The sequence below is a fragment of the Zingiber officinale genome, chromosome 6A (assembly GCF_018446385.1).
Source record: "Zingiber officinale cultivar Zhangliang chromosome 6A, Zo_v1.1, whole genome shotgun sequence".
NCBI lineage: Eukaryota > Viridiplantae > Streptophyta > Magnoliopsida > Zingiberales > Zingiberaceae > Zingiber > Zingiber officinale.
The window spans coordinates 150,733,573-150,759,605 of NC_055997.1; the positions used below are offsets into that span (position 1 = coordinate 150,733,573).

The following is a 26,033-nucleotide window of genomic DNA, read 5'->3' on the forward strand; positions in this document are numbered from 1 at the left end:
CCTAAACTTAAATAATTGTCAACACATTGAAACTTCCAGGGCATGATTGCACCAACATTCTCTAGCAGCAACGAACGGCAGATTTCTCCCCGTTCTTCTTCTCAAGCACAACAACCCCCTTTTCTTCTGATTTCTCTTCTCTTGCAAGCATCGACAGTTGTTGTTCACTCCCAACAACAAGGGCAGTAGCCCTCCTCCCTACTTCTTTTGTTGTTTTTCCAGCTCACCACAGCCACTGGCACCTTTGTCGAAGTTAGTTAAGGCCACCGGCGAAAAGGAAAAGGTTCTCCTTCCTTGTTCTTTCAACATTTCAACTATTTCACCCTTTGGTTTGTCCTGCTCTCTCTGTCAACAACAGTAAACCCTTGTTGCTTTCATTCTCTCTTAGGTTTTTAGCGATGACTTCTTTTCTTGATTTCCAACAACGTACAGGAGCGATCAATTTTTCCTCAAGGTGAATTTGATATCATTTTGTTTTTTTTTTTGTCTTGATAGTCTTTCCATAATGTTAAAAGGATGAAGGTACCTAAACTGATTATGGGGAAAACATGTGAGATATATTTGATCCAAATTAGTTTAGGGATGGGGAAAATTACAAGGAAGCGAGATCAAAATGATCCTTCGACTTCGAGTTGTAGATAAAAAATTTAGATGTTCATGTCATGATTTTTATTGGATAGTATTTTAATTTTTTGAGATATGTTTAGTATTATGTTTCTAGACACGAGCTCGAGTGGAGCATGATGACCTGCCGACACTCGAAAATTTTGGTGTATATAAAATGAGTACATCTCTCTTTGACTCTTATATATATTTATCTTTGTGCATGATTAAAGAAATAATGAAATTGTATATACTTGTATAATTATTTTCAAAAGGGATTTAAAATGATATTACAATTAGTGAAATTGGTTAAAATAAGAAAATCGTGGAGGGTAAATAATTGGTATTATTTCTTGTTTACATGTGGTTTCGTACTGGAATTAATATGGGGAGGGTTGTTTTAAAAATAATAGTAAATATTGTTTAACTTTTCATACTCCATATTTTTGATGTTCTACCTATTGATACTTGTAATTTTTATCTGTGAACTTTAGGATGATAAATTAATAAACTTGATACAAAAATATTAACTTAATTGATCGTTTGATATGAAAAGAAAATAATTATGATAAATGGATAGAATGTAATAATAAAGATGATAAATGAATAATATTAAGAAGTGAAGACTATGAGTCTAGCTTTATATCATAGCTTCATATTGGAGTACTGGACCACCCACATATTATTGTGGTAGCACGGCGATCGCGGTCCAGAGTATCTAATGTTGGGATCGAAAATGTAGCTAGAAGGGGGGTGAATAGCTTGGCGAGATCTCGTGCTCGTCCTTGCTTGTTTCTTCAAGATGATAGCAGCGGAAAATACAAGAAACAACACAACAACGCTTACTCTAGGGATTTACTTGGTATCCACCTCAAGAAAAGATGACTAGTCCAAGGATCCACACACTCACGCACCCTCCACTATAAAAGCATTCCTTTACAGTAACTACCGAAGGCGGAGAAGCCCTACAACACTCTTAATACAACAAGATACAAAGAGAAGCAAATGCAAGGGAAAGCTTACACGGTTTACTCAAGAAACCCTAACCCTAGCTTCTTCTTCTTGCTGTAGATCCGCCTCTTGACTTGGAAATGCCTCCAAGAACCTTCAAGATCTGGCGGTAAGAACTCTGTGGAGTAGCTGTGGAATCGTTGGTGTCGCTGGAGAAGAAAGCCGAGAGTTCTATCGACGAAATCACACACCAACGTCTTTATCCAGTGCCAACAGTCGAATCTCAATCGATTGGATTGCTCCCAATCGATTGGGGAGGCTTTGGATCGATCCGCCGATCGATCCAGAATGCCTCTGTGCTCTCAGGAATTGTCTGGATCGATCGGCCGATCGATCCAGGGCTTATCGCGCGAAATCGCAGCTCCTAATCGATTGGAGGCTCTGAATCGATCGGCCGATCGATCCAAAGCTATTCTATGTGATCGCGAACTTCTCCCAATCGATTGGGAGGAGGCTTGTCGTAGGGACTCACCCAATCGATCAGCCGATCGATTGGGCATGAGCCAATCGATCGGCTGATCGATCCAGCTCATGGTTTTTGCCCAAAACCAAGTCCAAAGTCCCCTAAACCAGCATCTGGTTAACCATGACCTGTTGGTACATCATGCCTAGCATCCGGCCACCCTTGACCTGCTAGGACTCTCTCACCAAGTGTCCGGTCAATCCCTTTTACCCACTTAGACTTTCTCCTCGTGCCAAGTGTCCGGTCAACCTTGACCCACTTGGACTTACCAATACCAGGTGTCCGATCAGCCTTGATCCACCTGGATTTTTTCCGTGTCTGGCTTCATTCACTAGGACTTTCCTTCTGTCTAGCTTCACTCACTAGAACTTCTTATCTGTCTAGTTTCATTCACTAGGACTTTCACCTGTCTAGCTTCACTCACCAGGACTTTCCATCTGCTTGGCTTCACTCACCAGGACATTCACCTAGCTTCACTTACTAGAATTTTCCTTCTGCCTGGCTTCACTCACCAGGACTTTTACCTAGCTTCACTCACTAGGATTTTCCTTCTGCCTGGCTTCACTCATCAGAACTTTCCTTCTGCCTGGCTTCACTCACCAAGACTTTCATCTAGCTTCACTCACTAGGATTTCCCAGTCAAGTATCCAATCAACCTTGACCTACTTGACTCTCCTTCACATCTAACCGTACACCTGAGGTGTGGTGGCGTGATGTAACCCTCGATCAATGTTTTATTATGTCTTCCACCGGTGAGGGCATGATAGCCCATACATTAGATGACGTATGTGACAGTGTTATACTCTGAGGAAGGTTTTAGTCTATCCATGTGATATTATACTCTGATGATATTGACTCCAATGATTCACTTTTTAGTTAATTTATCAGATTTAGATCATTGATATACATGTTGATATTACCATGATAACTTGTATACCGATTGATTAAATAATAAGATCAGAGAATTGATTTTAATTTATGATGATAAGATGAAGATCCTAAACTCTAATATAAAAATATTACCTGATTATAGATAACGACCTGATTATAGATAACGATAATCGAAGATGATTATACAAATATATGGATAAATAGAGAACTTTAAGAATAACTTAAAGTTGTAACGAAAGATTGTGATTTACTCTACTTCTTTAACTTCCTAAATAAGATTAAATTCATGCACATTTTTCTTGAGTATCCACTTAGCCATTTGGCTAATTTTCTACATTCCATGGCCTCCAATTTTACAGACACAGGGATCCTTTTGATATTATAGTTGGTCCCCACTTTACATAGAGTTGCTCAGAGATCTCGACGTATTGATTCCTGGTTTGTTTTACTTTTGTTTCGTTGTATTCACATTTTGTAATTTTATTTCAGATGTCATCTATCTGTATAATTTTTTGGTCTACGAAAACTATGATATATATAAATTGATAAATTTCCTGATTATTTTGTTTAGATGGTTCTTAGGATTTCTTATATTATATTATCACCGAGTAGGGTACCAGGAACTATACTCCCGGGACGTGACATTGATCAGTCTGGTGATCAACTCATTGATCTTCGCATGTAGTTGAGCTACCGGCTCACCATTTTTTAAGCGTGAATATAATATTCACCGAGTTGTCTGTATCAACGAAGGTACAGTGAATGTTATAGTTAGTAATTACGGCCTTAATGATTAAGGCATCGTCATGAGGGATTTCCACTCCTTCCAAATCTCGAGGACCAAAATTGATTTCGGGTCCTTGTGTCTTTTCCTCGCTGTACCCAACTGTGTGGATCTATAAGGGTCGTGCATGCAATTTTTGAGCTCAGTTAGAGTCACTATCAATCAAGCCTCCTATGATCATGTTGATGTCACCCCGGGCGGCATTACCGTGATTTTCTTCCTCCCGATCTAATTGACAGGGAGGTCATTCGGTTGACTTTCGAGCTGGCCTTTGGTTGTTTCTTCACTGGGGTTATTGTTGATTCTGATCGGACGGCTCATTGTTCTGGACAGGAGGTCCATTCGATCGGCGATGCGTTGGTGGTCGGGAGAGTGAGATCGCCAAAGAAATTCTTGAGGAGCCGATTGGCACGGTCCTCGACTGAAGTGATAGTAGTCCTTTGTGTTGTGAATGGTCGAGCAGTGATAAGTACAATATTTTGGAGTCCACTGTCGGGGCTCGGCGGGCCTTATCCGATCGACTTCTACATGTTGAACCACATGTGGTCGGGGTTCATGATGCTACTGTGGAGGTCTCACTCGGGGCCCTTTTAGGGGCAGGTTGTTGTTCGCCAGTTGGCGCTCTAGAGTAGCAGCTGGCTCGGGCATGACTACTTTCTTCTGAGCGGACTGAGCCTCTTCGACGTTGATATATTTTGTGGCTTGTTTGAGCAACTAGTCAAAATCCTTCTGTGGTTTCCTAGTAAGGAATCTGGAAAAAAATATTATCTGTAAGTCCTTGAGAGAAGACACTTACTAATAAGCATAGATAGTGTACTGGTGGAGTATGGCCATGTTCATAAAATTTAAGTAGATGGTCCTCTGGATCAATCGCTCCCCCATATTCTCTTATTTTCAGAGAATGAAAATGGCGTGGCAGCTGGTCATCGAGAATTTCTTGGGAGAACGACATGTTCACCCGCTTAGGAGAATTGTCAGTTCGGGGTTCTTTGCCTTTACGCATATCCCAACCAGGCGCATTTTATGAAGACGATCCTTGCATCCTTTTTGCTCGACCATGCTCTTTAGAGGGTGTTCGAAACAGCGCCCTATGGTAGGAGATTGGTATGTTAAGCACCAGTGGTAGGTAGGTCGGCGAAACGGGTGCTTGTTGGGAACCGTCGATCGGTTGGGGGTTCAGCCTGCGACCGGCGGGATCCTCCGCTCGAGCCCCATGTCTATGTGTTGTCCTGTAGTAGAAATGGCTAGGTCATTCAGCGTTCAGTGCTCGACTGCTACTTGTTGTTGTTGCTCCATCATTTTTGCAACTAAGACATTTATTAACATCTTCAGCTCTTCTTATGTTAAGGTCATAGTCGTGAGTCATCTAGCGTCCTCCATATCCATGTCTCTGATGCTGGTGAAGTTCGCACAAATGACACCAAATATGATTCTGTCCAAAAGTGCTGAAGACAGTTAGTTGGGAAGGCAACTCTGTTGTTGTCTCGATGAAGACTTCACGTTGTCTTGCAACACAAGAAACATTAGTGTCAGGTTAGGGAACGGGTCCCGGATATTAGCCCTTCAGCGCTCAAGACAACGCACGATTTGAAGGAAAAAAATAGAGCAAGAACATTGTAGCAATAAGCGTTAATATGGAGCATCGCATACCTCCGCTTGTAGATAGAGACCTCTTTAATAGTGTTACTATTACGTTATACACACATCTCAAAGTACTAACATGTTTTTCAAAGTATTCCTAAGAAAAGACAGGTCATAAAGTGCTTCTGACATCTTTCTTTAAACGAACACACAAATCTCTATGATTTGATAGGCTAAAAGCTTCTAAAACACGATTTGTCAACGGTATATTCTCTATCCATTATAGTACAAACTTTTTAAAAAGTACGATATTACAGGTATACGGGTTCTACTACAAGCCAATTAGCAGCCACTTGGCTAGGGGATCACCAGCTTGGCCTTACGAGACGTCACCCTCGACCCAGTGCCCACCCGGGTTGTCCGTTGGCAAGGTGCAAGAACATTGGGCCCGATCGCCCTAAACCTCAATCGACTGAGATCGTGGCTCAGGGTACCTACTGTCCAACAATGAGAATGACCTGCTAGTCCCAAGTTGAGATGCTAATTAACTTCGACTGAACTAGAGGCCTCGTCGAACATTCATGTCTGTTTGGACATGTAATCAACTTGGGCTTGCCTCTATTGTTGCAGACACCTTTGACCTCCCCTTAACTTTGACCGCTATGTCAGTCGATCTTTTCTTCTTTGACCCACTTTTTGGGAGCCCATCTTTACCACCGTATCAATAAGTATGATTTGGATTCACATAAGTTATAGAGACATGGGGAAAGCTCAAAGCTTTATAGTAACCAAATATCAATCATAGCCGAACTACAACGGAACTAATGGTTTTGTACATGAATCTAATTGCATAATAATGAGAGGAGAGATTGTCCATAAGCATAGATAGAAAACAAAACAAAGTTTGGCTGTGAGTGATAATCAATTCAAGATGCCGTTTACGTGATCGGATCGCTTGCTTAGCCCAAACTTGTCATCTTCATCTTAATCATTCATTATATTAATTAGCATGACAATGAGATCCAACAACAGATGAAATTGTTGACTGTTTTAAAGCTGCCATTTAATTCTATATATTTAGCCATTTAGGCAATTCTCTGCAACCGACCCATCTCTTCCGTGGCTTCATGGAGGCTAATTATTATATCCGACTAAATTTCTACTTTCTCCTTCAATTAACGCCACTGTTTTTCTCAGGCAGGCCAGCGATCTAAGGACAATTTAAATCTTAATTTAGCCTTTGTTTTTATTTAATTTCTAAGGATTAAATGGATGTATATGCTGCGTTGTAAAACAGGAGCTATGTTGTCTTCTCTGGCAGCGGTAGCTACGTGGGCGCCGGTGATACCTTTACTGTGAACAATAATTGCCCGTACCCCATTTGGCCGGCCACATTGTCCGGAAACGGCCTGGCAGTCCTAGCCGGCGGCGGATTCGAGCTCGGCCCCAACGAGTCCACGTTCTCCTGGGCGCCTCCGTCTAGGTCCGGCAGCTTCTGGGACCGCACCCACTGCCTCTTCAGCGTTGGCAACAACTCCGCCACGTGCGCCACTGGAGACTGCCGGGGCGTTCCACCGCGCCTCCGTATTTTTGAACTGACATACATTAAATGAAATATTTTATATTCATTTTCTGGCCGTTCAAATTCTGCCCATTGAGTTTACCCTTTTTTTCGCCGTCAATCGTCATTTTTTACCCTCAAGAAACGAGCAAATCATTTCCAATGGATCATAAATTAGAAACAGGGGCACAATAAATACAATTATGAGTTTTTCTCCCACCTTCCCCTCTCATGTTAACTCGATCATTAAACATCTCCAATGGGATTAGGGCTTAATTCTTAGAACAAGCCCTCCTAGTAAGTTTTGTTTTAAACCGACAAAGTTAACTATCATCAACACCCTGGAACCTTAATTAGGTCCATTTTGTTTGGGTGAAATGGCAGTCCTAATTGATTAACCCTCGCCAAACAAAATATGGGCAACGATGGATCATAAAATGGAAACTACAAAAGAAAGAAAGAAAGAAAGAAACGACAAACACGGAACGCTAGACCTTTACAGTTTCATTCATCTCTGAGCGTAGAGATTCCCAAAGCGCCGAATCCACCAGGGTACTGTCTCGCCAAAGCCAGTGCACTGGCCCTCGTCTTCCTCGCTGCTGAATAGAGTCTGATCTGAGCAGTCAAGTGCCGCTCCGCAGGCCCCATTGTAAGATTGGCATGCTGAGTAGCACACCCGAAGTCTGTTGTCTCCGTCCTTATCGCAACGTTGGATTGAAATCTATGATACAAAATGAGCAAAAAGATTGGGATAGGTTCTATTCAAGACGAGCATTTGGAAAGTGACATTAAGTAGGCCATTTTATCAAACACATCATAAATGCTAAATGCATGATCAAAATGAAATCTAAAAATCTACAAGAGTTTAGAAAAACACAAATAGAAAAAGTTAATGAAAGCTTGTGAGAATTTGCTAAAGTGCATGCAAGGTTAGAAAAGAACCAATATAACAGTAAGAGGAACTGGAGAATAGTTAGGCACAAATAACATACCCAGCAAGCAAGCCGTTTGGCTGCCGTGGAACAGTAGCTGTTGTCGAAGATGCTAAAGAGTGAGCGGCCGCCAGGCATCAAGCGGTTGTAATTTGGAACTACCACAGCTGCTTCAAGCTGCTGCAATATGCTTGGCTCACTCGGTGCACAATGTTGTCCAAATACATCCCGAACTAGAACATCTCCACATAGAGAAAGGCTAGGCAGCAATGATGAGCTATTCTGGCAAGTGTAGCCAGCATAATCAGAGCAGCGAAACTCACACACGCCATTGTCGCATACTCCTCCATGCAGACTGCAGTGCTCATCGCATATGGCTGCAGAACGTGGATTAGCAATATAGCACATGGATGTTTGTTTGACAAAATGGCATCAGATTACCAATGCGCAAAAATAAACAAACATTGATAAAGTACATTGGAAATGAATGTGAAGAGGATATTGCATAAAGTACCAGTAGAACAATCGATGCCAGTCCAACCATTTTCACAGTCACAGAATCCATTTGGATGGCAAGTACCGTGTCCACTACAGTTTGCTGGACATGATCCTGTGAAAGAAGAAACATTCCTTAAGTCACTATTAACAAGAAACTTTCCATACTACCAATCCAAACACCAAGTATTTAGCAAAATGATTGTTTTGACAATGGAGGATAAATATCATTATAGTAAAGACATGCATAAATAGGTTAAAACTTCACAAATGCTGAGTCATGTTAACTCACTTTCACTGCAATTGGAACCATAAAAACCAAGAAAGCAGTGACACTGCCCATTAACGCAATCACCATTAAAACTACAGCGGTCAGGACACTGGCCGTTTACTGACACAGACACACTGCTGCACAACTCGTGATACGATGGACAAATTAGCTCACCTGCAGCATCAAGAGCATATATAAGAGAAGGAATTGTGCATAAATCTGGTTTTAAATGTTTTTGGCATGACTGAGAACTTGCCGCTGAATCCTTGGAACTGAACAGGACCGCCAGCTTCAGGGCAAGCCTTCCAAATACCATCCACAGCAACCTAAATAAATATAGATGAGATAAATTTAAGATCAATTGTAGTACATATAAGAGCATAAATATACAGATTGGTATTTACCTCTAGTGTACGATTCACACACCTATGTTGGTAACAGCCGTTTCCCTGGGTCATAGATCCCCTAACAAAGCCCTTTCGTACCAATGATGAAGCCATGCACCTAACAAACAAATAGCATCTCATAATAAGATCAAGTCACGTTGGATTTCAGCCTAAGTTTGTTTTCAAATTGTTTCTCATGTGGGTTTCATTTGTTCCACAAATGACTTGCTATTATTACATTGAACTGAATGCTGAATTTGAGTCTCACCTTGAGTTACTTCCTCGAACCTCACCTAACATTCTATCCGGTGCACGTGCACTACTAGTGTCTGTGCAAGAACCATCAGAATAGGCAACAAAATATGTGCAATAGTCTGCCAATGAGGATTGTCCACCTGAATAGGAGTAAGTGTTACATAGAGTTGTAGATCATAAGGAGTTATTGCATCAAAAAAAACGCCCATATCTTATACCATATGAATGGGGAAAAAAAAAGAGAATCATTTCAGTTACTGCCATAAAGAGGTTGAACCAGGGTGCAGTGCACTAAAAGCAAATCATGCTCAAGGACAGAGAAGTGATGGCTCATTGCATCTATTTCCTTTTCTTAAAAAAAAATAACACGGACAATGAAGAAATAAATCCATTGAAATGACTACGAACCATGGATAAACAACATTGTCTTTATCTTCGATGCCTTAATCAATCATTTTTTTATCCATGTATTTAAGTTCCTTTCCCTAATCTAGATATTACACAGCCTGGCCTCAATCACTCTGTCTGCCTATAATAACTCAAACTCTTCAATTCTTATGGTTCATTCTTCTCTAGCCTTGAGCTTACATTACAAGTGCTGCAAATCAAAGGTGCTTAACATGCCAGGATTTTTTTTTTTCTATTATCAATTCAAAGAGGGAAATAATGGAAAACCTCAGAATAAAAAAAATGACTAGAAGGATAATAATATAGAATCCAAATAAAGAGAAATGTAGTCATAATGAAACGAGCATTACTAAAGAGCAGTTATAATCAGACCAAGAAACAAAAGATATGAAGAGGTTGTGCTTGCAATTCTTAATCGTACCTTTATTAGCTTGTGGGAAATATTGAGCCCATTTAGGCAAATCCCCATTATAGCTTACGATAGGACAATATCCTTCAGCCTCCCTGTTGTATGTACAGCCTGACAACTGAGTAGTGTTGCAACGATATGCCCCCTTCCAATGATTGCAAGGAAATGTAACAAACATAGTTCCTTGACTCCTACCCCAATCAAGGTGCTCAGCCATGCTATAATTAGCCTGGTACCAGCCACTATCCTCTAATAAAGCTAAGGTCATTTCTGAAACCACAGATCTTGTATCCACAGATCCTGTCATAATTTCATTCATTAAAAGTCTTTTCTCCCAGTGAGAACCTGATCATGAAACATATATCTGTTAGTGATAATGGAAAGCAAATTAGTTAAATTTTCAAATAAAAAAAATAACTAAATGATGCCTTTTATTAGAAACAAACTACCTGATGTACCACGGCCACCTCCATCTTCCAACTCTAAGCCAGTAAAATTCTCAGAAAATGCCTATCGAACAGCAATAAACATCAAACCACAAGAAAAAGAAACCTAAGTTTCAACACTAAACTAATTTTCATAGTCCAAATATAGAATGAAAAGAATTGTTTGCTCCAACTTACCCCATAATGGTATCTTGCATGCATAACAACTCGGGGTAGGACAACACGTGTGACCATACGGCCAAGCTTCTCATCCATAACTTGCACAGTGACCTGAAAGGATAGTTACATATGTAGACAAACAGTAAGCCGGCAGATGAACTAGATATAAAGTAACAAAAAACATCAAATTGTGATGACAAACAGTAAAGTGATACCTGGCTACGCCTTCTCTTTCTCTCATCATGGAAGTGTGCAAAGGCATGAGGATCGAAACCTAAAACATGCATGACCTTCAAAGACAAATATTCTTCAGTTGCCACATGCCAGGCATAACAAAAGAACTTAAAAGTAGAACCGTATAGCATTTACAAACCTCATGTATCAATGTGGCAGAAAGCAACGTCTCAGCTTCAGCTGTTAAATGGCGAGGAGCAACATTCACATGACCTACAAATCATAGAAGGATAATTTTAATTGGAACAATAAACAAACTTTCATTAACTTCCAACAAATATGGTTGCAAGAAAGCACCAGCAATAGCACGACCCCATTGATCTCGCTCACATGCCACTGCCCATGCAAGAGTATTGCCAGTTGTGGGTCTAGTTGTTACCAAGAGGACTAGGTCCGTGTCAGCAACACCATCTACATGGGATTGAGAAATTATATAGCAAAATACAAAAAAATCGAGTATTGAAATGGCATTCTGTAGAACACTTAAACCAACCCAAAAACAAATCAGTACCTTCAACATATTCATGGGGGAGTTGCACACCACCATCCTGACCACATGCAGAATATCCACTTAATCGCAAGTTCCCCTTAACAGGTTCAACTGCTAGAGCACTTCTGAACCACTCTGCAGTTTGGCCTAGTGCCTAGTCAACAATTATGAAAGAAAAAGTTACAGAAATACCATAAGAGAGGTGGTGAAATATTGGACCAACGAAGTCAAGCAATCAACTGTATCAGACGTAGAACAGATCTCATCTCAAATCGATAGAAAAAACAAATGATACTACACTGTTTAATACAGACTGAACCAATAGGCTATAATTCGTACCTTCCTAAGACGTTGCTTCTTATCTTCCCCTGGAATATCTTCCAGTGTACAGTTATACCAACAATCTGCAAACACTGGCCTGTCTCCGTTGGGAGTGCACACGGGAGTTCTTGGAATTGATGTTGCAGAAGGTTCACCAAGCTGAAGCAACACCATGATCAGAGAATGATTCTCGCTTATAAAATACAAGACTTCATTGTTCATAAGCAATTTTATTAACTTCAACAGCTTACCTTCACAAGATCTCCAATGTTTAGACAATCCCTATCATGAGAATGGCCAACAGCATCATAATTTAGATATATCCGGATAGGCTTCTTCGAATCCTTTTGAAGTGGAGGTGTAGTAGACACCTGAAGCAAAGCTCTTCTACCACCTTGTTGTGATCCAGAGGAACTATGTTCGTAGTATACTTGTGGAGTGACCGAGTACTCTTTTCTGCCAGGGCGCCGCCTCTGGTGGAGTATCTCATCATGGATGCATGAGTGAGTGAGATAAACATCTCCCTCCCCAGCTTCCAAATTTTGCCGAATAAATGAATACTTATCTTGAGATTCTGCACCAGTTCCTCCAAAACTCACCAGAAGTAAAATTATCTAGAAAGAACAATAAGATCTTGTTAGTAAGCCACAACATCAAAAAAAAAAAAAATGGCATCATCAAATAGCTAGGAAAGATGAAAATAAAGAAACAAAGGACTGTCGATCCAAGTAAGATTCAGTATAATGGCATTCACAAGACATAACATCATTTTGCTAGAGTTTCAAAATTTTAGGGTAAATTCGAACAATTTGAAAGAGAGTAAGAAATCAAGGTTCTCTCACTAGGAGGGATTTTATTTAATCCAGAAGACAGATCTACAATTAAATGACTTAAAATTAGTCTACAATGAGATCTACCCATGAAAATAAAGTAAACCCTAGACCACCAGCAGTCCTCACCAGGCCTCCCTATTCCCCGCAAAATCGCGGCAGATCACGAACACTCGCCTAAACGGAAGTCAAAGTTCTACAGCCAAACCCAAATCGATCCAACTTAACAGTTTCAACAGCAAATATTCCCACCCACAACAATAAAATCTCCAGAAAAATCCAATAAAATAGAGACAAAACGGATCGAAGCATTCTACCTCGAGAGAGAGTACCGAAATAAGAACCGCCAAGGGAAATGCTATTCGAGACGACGTCTTGCGAGGAGGTGACGTCTTCACCTCCATCTACCGACCTCAAAATAAAGTTTCAATCGTGGGTTTCATTCCCACTCCCCCTGGGGAATGACCACTGCGCCACCAAGATAAGGTCGCTCTGTCAGCCCACTCTGGCCGGAAGGCGAGCTTTCTGCTCTCGCCGCCTCCTTGTGAAGGCCAGACACCAGCTGCGGCAAGAGAAATCTGATCCAGTGGCCAACACTGGCGGATCCGACCACCACCCGGAGAGGCGAATCGTAGGGGAGACGACGGAGACTGGAGCCGGACGCAGGAAGAGGCGACAAGTCTATAGCTGCGAAGAGGATTGAGAGTCGGAGAGGGGGAGAGAGAAGGGTTCGCCGATGTTCCAATCTTTTTCTTACCAGAACAAAACAACTTTTAATTTTGTTAGTATTAAATAGACCTTTTTCACTAATTTACGTTGAGAAAGCTACAGCGTTTGACACATATTACGAAAGTGCCATGCACATGGTATTTAATCATTTTATCTTTACGAGTGGCAATTGTAATTTAAAAATAAATTATTAACATAAAAATTAATTTAATGAAATTAATTTAATATAAATAAACAGTCTATATATATCATTCAACGGATTACGTGGAGAAACGTTTAAAATGATAGTGATTTTGATTAACTCGATTGGACTATTTTCAGTTTGATTGATGGGTGAATTAGTTGAGTATTATGAATCTTGATCGATCTCATAATTCGGTGGTAGTTGGGCCGTCCAACGCTCAAACAAACTTTCAGTGTTATTAATATTTTATCGACTGCTGCATTTAATTAATTTACGCCTCGCCAAAAGTGGTTCATGGAGTTCAAACTAAAGGTGAGCGGTCAATCCGTCACACCCATCAAACCATTTATACCGGTCTAAATTGAATTGAAAAAACCTCATCAAATATATAGGATTGGATATAGAATTTTGATATTATATTATCTGATTTAATAAGATCGGTCGAATAATTTTTTATCGTAATAATAAAATCAACCCGATTTATGATTATCCCTACTTATAATATTACTACAACGTGTAATGAATAATGTCTATTATCTTTTTAAAATATTTTATTTTTTATTATATTTATATTTATATTTTATATTTTATATTTTATTTGATATAAGGTTAGATATCTAAATAACTAATAATCCATCAGATATTTGATACATTAGAATTGTCGGATATTAAGTTGGATGTAGAGTTCTGATATTACATTATATAATTTAATAGGAACAAATAATTTTTTATCCTAATAATCGAATCAACACAATCAATCATACCAAAAGAAATGAAGGGCGACGTGATAAATTTGGAGGGAAATTATTCTGACTTCCCATACTTTCATTGCTTTTTGAAATGACTATGATTACAGTTGGGTAGTTTCCATAATAACTTTTTAGTTTATTGTTGACATTGTAGCTTTGTTGTTATTGATAACAGTCGACTTTTAATGATGCATACATGGCTGTCCCTTATCTTCCTTAATTTTAATTAGGGTTTAGGGTTAATTGTTGATTATTTATAATTTATTCCTCACGAGTCATGCCTTCTCATTAATCGCGATTTATGGCATCTAATTAAGGAAATTGTTGCTTGGGTGTAATTTTATTCCTCGTGGCTCCACAGTTATCAATAATCATGTAACGTTGGATGGGTTGCTAATTTTAACCTACAGTCTACTAGAATTAAATAAATGTATGTATTAAAAAATAGATGTATAAAATTTCATTTTAAAATTGTGCGGTTGGCATATGCATCAAGAATATTAGTTTTTTTCCCTGTTGTTGTGATAAAAATAAGATGGAGCACAAGGTTTTAATTCTTTCAGTTAAATTTTCTCTTCCAACTACATTTTTTTTTTTCTAAAATAAGAGAGAGAACGAATTCAGATATTCATATTTCACTAAAAAAAGCACCTAAATGTACAAAGTATAACATTCTTTCATAATAAATATATATATATATTTTTCTTAGAACCCTCAGAGAAATGGAAAACAATTTGGTTTTTTACTAAAAGAATTCTCAAAAATCATTTTAAAGAAACACTATTTTAGGTATTTGATGGTATAATCCCTAACCTTCCCACCAATCACAACAACAAGACAATGCAAGATTAGTTGGAGAACAGATCATGGTGTTGAAATTAAAAAGAAAGAAAAGTTAACTAATAGTTTATTTTATTCATAGACATGTGGTAGGAGTCAAGAAATGTGTTGAAAGATTAAAGCCTACTGAGGATAATTAATATGTAGGGATAGCAATTAGGACAAAGTTTGTCCCAGTGTGGTCCTTTGGATAAACTTGTACAATAATATATAACGCATATTTGAACTTTATACAAATAATATTATTTGCGTCAATTATTTTCCAACACAAAGTTTGTCCCAGATCATGGTTTTAAATAAGTAAAAAAATTCCAACTAATTCTTAGACACTATTGAATAAGCCACATGCCTATGGCCCAAGGAACTACAATGTACGCACAGGCTCAACCTTAGCACTAGTACAGAACCAGACGAGCGAGCGACATGTGACGAAAGGGCATTAGAGACCCGCAAAGTGTTTGGTATTGTGCGACACCGTCATCAGGACGACATGCGGTTTGGGAATGACATTAACATTTTACTATCAACTAAATAATGAAGCATGTTACAACCAGAATGCACAAACGAAGACATCATGAAACAACAATGAAGGCGGGGGTAAGCAGGAAGAATGGACTGATTAGAAATGGGTAGTCGAAAAAAGCAGCACTGCACTTGCTCGTGCATAACAATTTGCCGAGATTAGAGCTTATGTGCATTGAGGAATTTCAGATGTGTTTTAGCCTTTTTCATGTTGACAAACGCCAACTGCAAGTCATGTTTAACAGATCGGTAGTCACCTTTTGAGCTTGCTCTGTACCAGGCCGAGGAGGAAGTCAGTGAATATGTGTTCATATCCTGGCATTTTACTATAGCCTGCAGAGATTGCACAATCCAACTAAGAACATAATATTTGTTGAAGTTGCATCGACAGGGAATAACTCACAATTGAATAAAGACAATCATCCAAAAGCTAAAATTACCGACTAACCGACACGGACTTTCTAAAGATGCTGTGATTTTAGTGGTCATGGCAAAAATGTGGCGAGAAGGTGATACTAAGAAAATAATCCAACATATAGTTTTAGTCACAAAAAAAATTGAGGACCATAATATATATATATATATATATATATATATATATATATATACTTCTAAAATTTTCTTGAGATCCAACATATGACAGAGACAGAGATGACTAGGGCAGTATTCAACTTAAGAACCACTAATCAAAGATATTACAATGGATGCACATGCATTATTTCATTCCATATGGAAATACACAAATCCCGCGTATAAAAATATACTGATTTAATGTAAATAACTTGCAAGTTCACAGTTGACATGAAAACAGTTGGTGTCCTTGTTTAAACCGAAAGGCACAGAAGCTAGACTGATTCATATTCAAAGAGAGAGAGAGAGTAAACATACACTTGAACTATTTAATTTTTCAATATTTCAAATTTCAAATTTTTAATTTTCCAGAAAAAAAAAAATTGAGAACCGACAAGATTTTTTTTAGAAAAAAAATTCTCCAGTTTTTAACAACATTTCAAAATAAAATTTATATTTCATATGAAGATACTTAAGACTCTCCCCAAACCATATGAAAAATGTTATTGTGAGAAATATAAAGAAATTAAAAACAACAAACAGTGGTCTACTTATCTAACCAAACAAGGCATGAATTTCCAACTAAACATTCGTAATGCAAGCAATCACCAACGAAGAGCTGTATATCTAATGTTCTCTCTGTCAGTTATGGCTTGTTCAATAAAGGGAAAGGTCTTAAGGTCAAACTAACTAATGTCAAACAAAAGAATACGAATAAAACCCAAATTTAATGAGCCTTAAAGAAAAACTTTCCAACCAAAAAAACTGAACAAGTAGGCTGCATTTACCGGGAAAATAATTGATATCAATGACATAAAACCGGTCTTTTGTTCCGTGCTCTCTGATTATATCTATGTTGAATAATCGAAGACCCTACAGGCAATTATAAGCAAGTTTAAAACTTCAACAAACCAACAAATTAATTGGATAGTGCATGCACATAGCAAATCATCACCAGCCGATGACGGAGCTCCCTAGCTAGGTTCTCAAGCAAAGGCCGTGGAGGAAGTTCTACAGAAGAGTAGTAACGAAGCTTAGAAAGAAAGAAAAAAAAAACATCTCACGTCACATTGTGTGACATACTATTAGCCAACAAACAATTAATATCAGATGTGTCTTCAGCATTAACCTTACCAGCAATACTAGGGTCCAATTCTGCATCATCTGCAGATGCAGCAGCACAAGAAACTCTTGGAAACTGAAAGACACCTGTGTTGTTTGATGGTTCCCTCTTATTAACATCGGGTAGGGAAAACCTACGAACAACCTTTATTGCCTCCCCAACAATATAGACCTTAAAGAGAACCCCACCTATGGGAGAGGGAAATTAGTTCAGAAAATAGTTTACTGAAAAGGTCGCCTGGCAATGAAGAGTCAAAAGCATACTACCATGGTTAACAAATTCCTGGAGAACCAACGGAGGGTCAAGTTTTGATAAGGAAACTTCGTCAAAGGCAAGTGACAATTCATGTGATTTTGCGCTTCCATCAGCGACTAAAGGTTTGACAACTGCAAAAAGAAACAAAAATAATAACATGAAGAGAACACAACCATGCTCAGGTTAAAAAGTAGGCATGCGAGTTAGCTGCACACATGTACCTAATTCACTGCTCTGTCAACAAAAGGTTAAATTGTTGCCAAGTCAAATTTGCAAGAATGAACACTAGTTGTACAAAAAGAGTTACATCATTTTGAGGACATAACCTTCTACCTTCAGATATAACGTGCAATGATCAGGACAACACTACGTTGGCATGGAATTTGTTGATTTATCCATCACGCAGATGGCAAAAGCAATTCAACAGACTATGAGATACCCTGAGGGTGAAGTCATATACAAGGATCGCTACATAGTGGAATTTATGTTTGTAATTGTTCTATTTTAGAATTGAGTGCACGGGCACCTTTTAATTTGGTAATAGTTTAACAGCTTTTTACCGAACCAAGTAGATAAGTTTCCAAAATACCCGAATCACATATCATAATTTCAAAATTACCAAATCATGTACCCACTTTCCATTTTACCCTCGTCCTCAAATCAATTCAACTAGAAAAACAAATCAGTCGACTAATTTTTTTTCCAGGATCAATTTCATTCTGTTTGAAAAATCCATCAGCCGGTTTCGACCAAAATCGGCTGATGGACCTAGAGACCTCGAAATGATATGAAATCAGTTCCTATATATTCGTCTAGTTCTCCTGACTGTAAAAATGCTATCAAACATCAATTTGACCCAATATATTGAGAGCAGTGATTTTTTAAACATAAATCAGTTTTTCGGACACATTCGTGTTCAAAAAATCACTACTCTCAATATATTGGGTCAAATGAATTTGACGTTTGATAGCATTTTAATAATCAAGAGAACTAGATGAACACATAGAAACTTATTTTATATTATTCCGAGGTCTCTAAGTCCATCAACTGATTTTGGCCGAAACCGGCTGATAGACGTAGAGACCTTGAATTGATATGAAACAAGTTCCTATGTATTCGTCTAGTTCTCCTGATTGTAAAAATACTATAAAATGTCAATTTAATGTATATATTGAGAGCACTGATTTTTTTTTGAAACTATGGCCGAATAACCTAAATAAAATCAATATAGGTTCATTCGGCTAAAATCGGTTGATAGACCAAGAGAGCTCGGAATGAAGTAAAACTAGATCCTATGAGTTATTCTAGTTCTTATGATTATATCCATGCCCTCAAACATCAATTTGACTCAATATATTGAGAGCAGTGATTTTTTGAACATGAATTAACTTTTCAGACACATTCATGTTTAAAAAATCATTACTTTTAATATATTCGGTCAGGCTGAGGGACCTAGAGACCTCGAAATGACATGAAACTGGTTCTTATGTGTTCCTTTAGTTTTTCCGATTGTAAAAATGCTATCAAACATCAATTTGACTGAACATATTGAGAGCAGTAATTTTTTAAACATAAATTCATTTTTCAGACACATTGTATTTAAAAATCACCGCTCTCAATATATTAAGTCAAATTGATGTTTAATAACATTTTTACAATCAGGAGAACTAGACGAACACATAGGAACTGGTTTCATGTCATTTCGAAGTCTCTAAGTCCATCAACCGGTTTTGGCCGAAACCGGTTAATGAATTTTTTAAGACACAAAGAAATCAAAAAATGATTGATTTTTTTCCATTCAAATTGATTTGAGGACAAGGGTAAAATGAGAAGTAGATACGTGATTTGGTAATTTTGAAACTATGATACGTGATTTAGGAATTTTGGAAACTTATCTACTGGGTTCGGTAAAGTTGTTGGCGCAACGGTAAAATTGTTGCCATGTGACCAAAAGGTCACGGGTTCGAATCCTGGAAATAGCTTCTTGCAAAAAACAGGGTAAGACTGCGTACAATAGATCCTTCCCCGGGACCTGCATGGTGGGATCTTCGTGCACCGGGCTGCCTTTTTTTTCTTTTTTTTATCTACTGGGTTCGGTAAAAAACTAATAGTTTAATGAGTAGTTTGTAATTTAGGAGTTTGATTGGTTTGATCGGGTGGTTACATTTCAGTATTTCTTTCCCAATAAATGTGTTGGGGTGGTTACAACTCCCCAACACATTGCTTCAATCCCACCTTTTCTGTCCAAGGAAACAATGGGAAACAGTGCCTCGGAAGCCTTCTCCTAAGTGCATTTCCTACCGGGGCTCATCCACCGTAGGAATTAGGACCTAAGTATTTTGGTTTGTACCTATGTAGCATGAAGAGCTAGATTTTCCACAAACTGATATGCAAACAAATTTCACTAAATGGAGGTGCACATTATTGTTACGGTAAATCTCAATGGCCAAAATCTGGCCACCAGAAAATGAATATAAAGTGTTCCATTTAATACATGTCATCTTAATTAATGCATGTCAGCCAAAAAATGAATATAAAGTGTTTCATTCTAGCTAGCCAAATTCAGGCCATTTAGCATTATCCTTATTGTTAAGCCATCCTGGTTGTTATAACAAATATACCATTAGATGGCATAGAGTAATTTTGCTATTGCACATCTAGAGATCCCATTCCTTCCTTCCAACATCAGTTGCAATAATTTGTGTGCATAAAGAATCATTGCTAAGATAGTGAAACAGTTGTCAGAGGGTTTACCTAATGGTAAACTAAGCTCAGCCTTGCCAACAGCATCTGGAATTGATGAAGGGTCTTTTGTGACAACAAGTTGTCTAGGAACACCAACTTTGCCTGCAATTATTATTCAAACAGGTACAATTATAGTGTATAATTGTGAGCTTTCATGGTTGGAAAGAATAAAATATAAGTCAGAGATAAGATTGGTTTCATCATGTGAATACTTTATGGTGAATAATAGTCAATGATTTTGCAAACAGAAATGTACTGAAGCTGAGGATAAGTCTATCAAATTATTCTAGTAAGGCTGTAAGGGTGACATGGAATATGGAAAATAATATATCTGTGACCATGCAACCAATTTTCAGGATGATGCATAACGAAAATTACCATAGCAGCCTGACAAATTCAGATCGGCCACATCCTGGAGCATTGATTGGCGATTATGCAAATGTTTTATGGCAGCTGGTGGATCAAGTACAGTTACTTCTGGATGTTTTTCCAAGTAATCCTTCAAAGAATTAAGAGACAAATAATAATTATACACCTCTGACATAGAGGATTCAGAAGATGAATTTTTGGAAATTATTCTCCTAGAGAGAAGATCATAATACAATCATCAAGAGAGTGGAACACAAATTAAGACAATTTCAACAGCTACTATTGAAACATTAGATCAAATTTAATGAGAACTTTTTTATCCGTCGGCAGTGACAATTTATTAGTTGCAAATCAAAAATATTCAAGTAATTTACTTTCTGTAAAAGGGTTCAGGTCAATATAGTTGGAGTAAGGGACTGAGACTCTGCAAAAGAAAAATGTACAAGTTAGACAATAGAAATTTGAATCATGGCATACCAACACTAGAATCCTACCGAAAAGCATGGCTACGAGTATTAAATTGATCTTGCATAGGGAGACATAATATACCAGGAACGACAAGAATAAAGTTTCTAAGAAGATGACTCTAAAACCTAAGGTCAGATCCAAGAAAAATATTTCACGAGTTAGATGTATCACAATTTGGGCCACCTTCAATCATTTGGGGCTATGGTTTTTGGAAAGATGAAGTACAATTCTCTGTTAAACTTCACTTTTATTAATCAGACGGATAGAAAAGTTCTGTAAGTAAAACCAGTAGAAGGGGAACCCTGTAGGTTGACCATCGAGTAACACTTCAACTTTTGATGAATATATTGAGTTCTAGCATGATGAAGAAGTTATGCACCCTTTGGAGTAAATGAATTGATCAGGTGATAGTATACTGATAAGTGATTAAAGAGAAGTTCTAGTATTTCAGAAGGTGATTACTAACCTCTAGAATTTGTTGCCACTCTTTTCCGGTCAACTGCACAAATATTAAAAAACTGAAGATTATCAGTTCCGGCATGTGGAAAATCAAAACACAAGAGTTGGGACCGCTAGATTGTTAACATATTTAAGAAAATTACCAATAAGATGAATCACTGAAATAACAATAAAAAAAACATTCAATAATTTCAATCTCTAACATAGAAAAAGTCATTGCCTATCAAAATTTAAAACAACTGCAGTCATTATCCATGGGAAACACCTGACCTTGTGGAGAACAATGTCAAAAGGACCTTGATTTAAAAGTGGCTGAAAGTGGTCAATGGCAACAAATATAATTCCCTTCTTCCTGCATCACATATCACAAAACCCCCTCTTCAATTTTTTTACTTTTCAAAATAACGAGACATCAGATCTGACAAATAAATAGCTATTTTCTTGTGCTAGTATTTTTTTTATGGCAAGAAACAGAGTAGACAACGCTGTAAACTAAAATCAATGTCAGATGTAAACTTTTAAAGCTCAATAACAATGAGGGCATCTAAGTCGGTAGCAAAGGCCATGCAACAATATATATATTCAATTTTATTTTTCTCAAGAACTAATAGGATCCAAGAGATTCACAGTAGAATGATGTCACTGTTTTCTCAGACATAATGGCCGAGTTGCACAGGCAGGAGAATCTTCTGATTTATGGAACCAAAGATTCCAGATACCACCACCACATCAGGCATGCCAGCTTAGATAAATGCAGAATCAAGCGTACTGTTGAAGATAAGGCAAATGGAGCCCTATTGTGGACGCTTGCAAGAATCAATGCCAGCTGTCTTTGAAATAGTACGCTATGGTTTATGAACTTCCCCTATTATCCTCTTAAACGGAGGCCGGATTTGATTGTCAAAACGTCGACAATTGAATTGGAAAAAAAAAATAAAAGAAATAAACAAATAGAAGGAACTGAGAATCAACGGGAAAACTAAATCTTTATTTTAAATATAAGCACGCAAAACGAAGAATTTTTTTTTTTTAAAAAAACTTAATGAATCCCAGGACAGAAAAGATGGAGAATATTTAAATTAACGATCGCTCTCATTTAAATTTCAGAAGAAACCAACGCAAGGCTGTATCGTTGCCGTCTAAACCTAAAGTCACTTTGATTCTCGATGGACTCCTCACAAATCCAGTGTTCCAACACTTTCACTGACAGTAACAGTGGCCCAGATCCACCTCAGGTCATCCTAAGAAAAACCACCAACCTATTTCATAAGTTTCCAACATCAAATTTTTGAAGTAGGAGGGACTCACCTCGCCAATCCTTCCAACTTAGGCTGCAAGAAACTCTTGACCTTCTTCGACGTGAGAGCGTATCCGACGACAAGCTTATGCGACGGCGGCGGAGGCGAGAGCGACATAAGGGGAACCCTCTCTTCTGCTTCTTCCTCTTCTACCTCCTCATTTCGGAGGTGCGAGATTTCTCCGTTCAGCCTCATCGACCTAAAGCGCACGGCCAAAATCCCTAGAACCCCACCACCGACCTCAAACGATCAAAAGATCGTAAGCAAAGCAACGCCGTGACTTCGGTTCGGGGAAGGCGAATCGAAGGTCGAAAGGCTGCGAGATTGGTCGAGACGAGCAGAAATCAAGCGAGAGATGAGAGCGAGAAGATGTCGTAGAGGAAGCAGTTGGAAAGGAAGCAGAGCGATGGAGCAAGGCAGCGAGGTTCGATCGGCGGTATTTGTAGCAAAGTTCGATCGGGAGCAAATTCCATAAATAGCGTCCATCAATTAGGAAAATTCCCATTCCATTCCCACGTGACGTGACTGCGGGATGCGTGTCGTCGATGAGGGCCCCGCTTCCGTTTGATGGTATCTCTGTCCAAGTGGGTATACCTCCGTATTATCGGTTAGGACTGAAGGGACCCGCAATTTTCAAGCAGGTAATCAGGGGAGCCCTATTTTTCGAATTCCTCCCCTTCATTCTCTTCTTCCCTTCACCATCTTTCTCACAATAAAATTTAGAATTAATAACTTTAAACCCCCTTATAATTTTTTTTAATAAGTTACATTTTATCCCTCTCTATTTAAAAAACTACACTTAATCCCTATTTAATATAAATAAAAAAGAGAAAAAATAAATAAATGATCAAAATAACCCTAATCTAAATCAAACTTGTAGAAAAAAATGAAAAATAAAAATAATCCCGTAAAATCGTTGAAAGCTTAACCTTAACCTAACCTGATTTATATATAGACACAAAATCTCACTTATTCCTAGAAAAAATATCCTCACAAAATTCACACATGCACCGGCATAAATAACAAAAAAATAACAACTCTGAAAGGATAATCAATCAAAAATTCATTCCGCCGAACAAAAAAGAAACAAAATTTTAAATTGATGAACCAAACTTAAATAAAGATAGAATAAAGTTTATCATTAAAAATCAAAATAAAGACCTTTTGATGATTTATAAAAAAAATCACCCTTTTAATTTTTATCCAAAAGTAAATTTTCATTCCAAAGCATCACCTTTTTGAAATGAAAAATAATTTTAGTTGCTTTGAAATGAAAATTTACTTTTGGACAAAAATTAAAAGGACAATTTTTTTTATAAATTATCAAAGGGTCCTTATTTTTATTTTTAATGATAAATTTTATTCTACCTTTATTTAATTTTGATTCATCAATTTAGAATTTTGACTCTTTTTTATTTGGTGGAATGAGTTTTTGGCTAATTATCCCTTTCATAGTTACTATTTTTTCTATTATTTATGTTGGTGCATGTGTGAATTTTGTGATGATATTTTTTCTAGGAACAAGTGAGATTATAGGCCTATATATAAATCAGGTTGGGTTAAAGTTAAGCTTTCAATGATTTTACGGAATTATTTTTATTTTTCATTTTCTTCTAAAATCTTATTTAGGTTAGAGTTACTTTGATCATTTATTTTTTTTTCTCTTTTTTACTTTTGTCAAAGAGGGATTAAGTGTAGTTTTTTAAATAGAGGGGGCAAAATACAATCTGCTATAAAATACAAAGGAGTTTAAAATTATTAACCCTAAAATTTATTATACTCTCAAAAATTAGTGTGTGTGTTTGTTAACTTTAATCATTAAAAAGTCTTTAAAATATTTTTTTAAAAAAAATAAAAATATTGTTATAATATCTTTGAAATAATGTGTACCTTTGGTAAATAAAAATATAAGATCTAGATGCATCATTTACTAAAATATCAATTATCACAGTGAGGTAATGGGTGTGTTGTCACTATATATATATATATATATATATATTGACTATTTAACTACATATACAATTAATAGAATTATCCTTTAACCGCAAATATATTATAGGGAGGCCGTACCACTTTATCGTATGCAAATCTTGGTTTGGATTTTTCTCTTGGCTTGTTAAGAAAACCAAATCTAGCTAGCTAGTTAATTAACCACTGCGACGAAATTTATTCGGCAAGTGGATTTCATATTGAAAGTGATATGATAGAATATGATTTTAACCAGCCAAGTGATATTTAAAAATTGACGATTAAGAAAATATAATTTTAAAGAAGGAAGCCAGAAAAATGAAAGATGCACGCACATCAGACCAATGGATAGTAATCATGAAAATAAAATATTCGTCGATCATTAAATATATATAAGGGTCACTAAAAAATCTGTCTATGTATAATATATTTAGCCTCGTTGTAATTCTTATCCATAAAAGATACGTGCCACAGCAGCAAAGCCGCAAAGGAATTTCTATCTACTGTTAACCTTAAAGTTACGGTTATGCATTAAAATTAAATAAGTTACATTTATGGAATTTTGAAGGACATGGAGAATATCTATAAAATAAATGGAAAGAGGTGCTGAGAGAGAATATTTAGAATGCATATTAGCGAAGAATATAACCATTAGCATTCTATACTTTAATCAGTAATCTATCTAACCTGTGATCTCTTTATAGATATGTTTGGATTCGCCACCACACAGTGGATTCTTATTTGAATCTCAAATAGTTTATTCGAGTGCTTAAAACTTTAACATCAAGCCCTGAAGTTTTAAATGACAATTTTCCAGAAAAATCAAATAAAAAATAGTTTAAGCGAGAGCATTGATTACACAAGCGCACCGTAGAACCACTTGTCTTTTCCCCGAGGACATGGTTTGGCCCTTTTTAATTAAAGCTTCTTTAATTAATTGGAAGATGGTGGCCAAAATATTATTAAAAAATTGGGAAATTATCTTTAAAAAGGTCCTACCGGGATTCGAACCCAGGTCGCTGGATTCAAAGTCCAGAGTGCTAACCACTACACCATAGAACCACATGGCATTGATATAACTATTATAATATTTCAATAGTTTCTACAACAAAAGTGAGCTGGAACAAACCATCATACATGAGCTGAATAGAATAGAGCTGTCAAACGGACCAACCCGCGACAGGGTGGGTCCGCCCACGATAGGTCAACCATTTGGTGGGACAG

At 37.4% G+C, this 26,033-nt stretch overlaps 2 protein-coding genes and 1 non-coding gene across 5 annotated transcripts; all 3 read right to left on the minus strand.

The window, feature by feature from the left end:
• Positions 1 to 7,037: 7,037 nt before the first annotated feature.
• On the minus strand, positions 7,038 to 13,308 carry LOC121998797 (leishmanolysin-like peptidase). The gene is made up of 17 exons (XM_042553856.1): positions 12,848 to 13,308; positions 11,952 to 12,314; positions 11,719 to 11,859; positions 11,401 to 11,533; positions 11,187 to 11,300; positions 11,029 to 11,102; positions 10,871 to 10,945; positions 10,674 to 10,766; positions 10,500 to 10,560; positions 10,063 to 10,395; positions 9,247 to 9,373; positions 8,997 to 9,096; positions 8,849 to 8,918; positions 8,614 to 8,766; positions 8,341 to 8,436; positions 7,887 to 8,203; positions 7,038 to 7,615 (listed from the first exon to the last, which is right to left on the minus strand). The coding sequence occupies exons 1-17, from the start codon at positions 12,932 to 12,934 to the stop codon at positions 7,403 to 7,405; spliced, it is 2,550 nt and encodes an 849-aa protein (XP_042409790.1). The 5' UTR covers positions 12,935 to 13,308; the 3' UTR covers positions 7,038 to 7,402.
• A 2,220-nt stretch (positions 13,309 to 15,528) lies between these two features.
• LOC121998798 (inositol-tetrakisphosphate 1-kinase 3-like) lies at positions 15,529 to 23,286 on the minus strand. 3 transcript variants are annotated; one of them, XM_042553857.1, is made up of 10 exons: positions 22,852 to 23,286; positions 21,814 to 21,895; positions 21,551 to 21,583; positions 20,626 to 20,746; positions 20,257 to 20,349; positions 17,514 to 17,633; positions 17,259 to 17,435; positions 17,080 to 17,135; positions 16,913 to 16,997; positions 15,529 to 15,887 (listed from the first exon to the last, which is right to left on the minus strand). In XM_042553857.1, exons 1-10 carry the CDS (start codon positions 23,034 to 23,036, stop codon positions 15,808 to 15,810), a joined length of 1,032 nt encoding a protein of 343 aa, XP_042409791.1. In that variant the 5' UTR covers positions 23,037 to 23,286; the 3' UTR covers positions 15,529 to 15,807. The 3 variants fall into 3 exon arrangements, with proteins under 3 accessions (XP_042409791.1, XP_042409793.1, XP_042409792.1); XM_042553859.1 differs by lacking the exon at positions 21,814 to 21,895 and adding an exon at positions 20,991 to 21,040 and having other exon boundaries at positions 22,852 to 22,986; XM_042553858.1 differs by lacking the exon at positions 21,814 to 21,895 and having other exon boundaries at positions 22,852 to 22,986.
• Positions 23,287 to 25,799: 2,513 nt separating this feature from the next.
• TRNAQ-UUG lies at positions 25,800 to 25,871 on the minus strand. The gene has a single exon. It is a non-coding gene; the product is annotated as a tRNA-Gln (tRNA).
• Between the last annotated feature and the right edge of the window lie 162 nt (positions 25,872 to 26,033).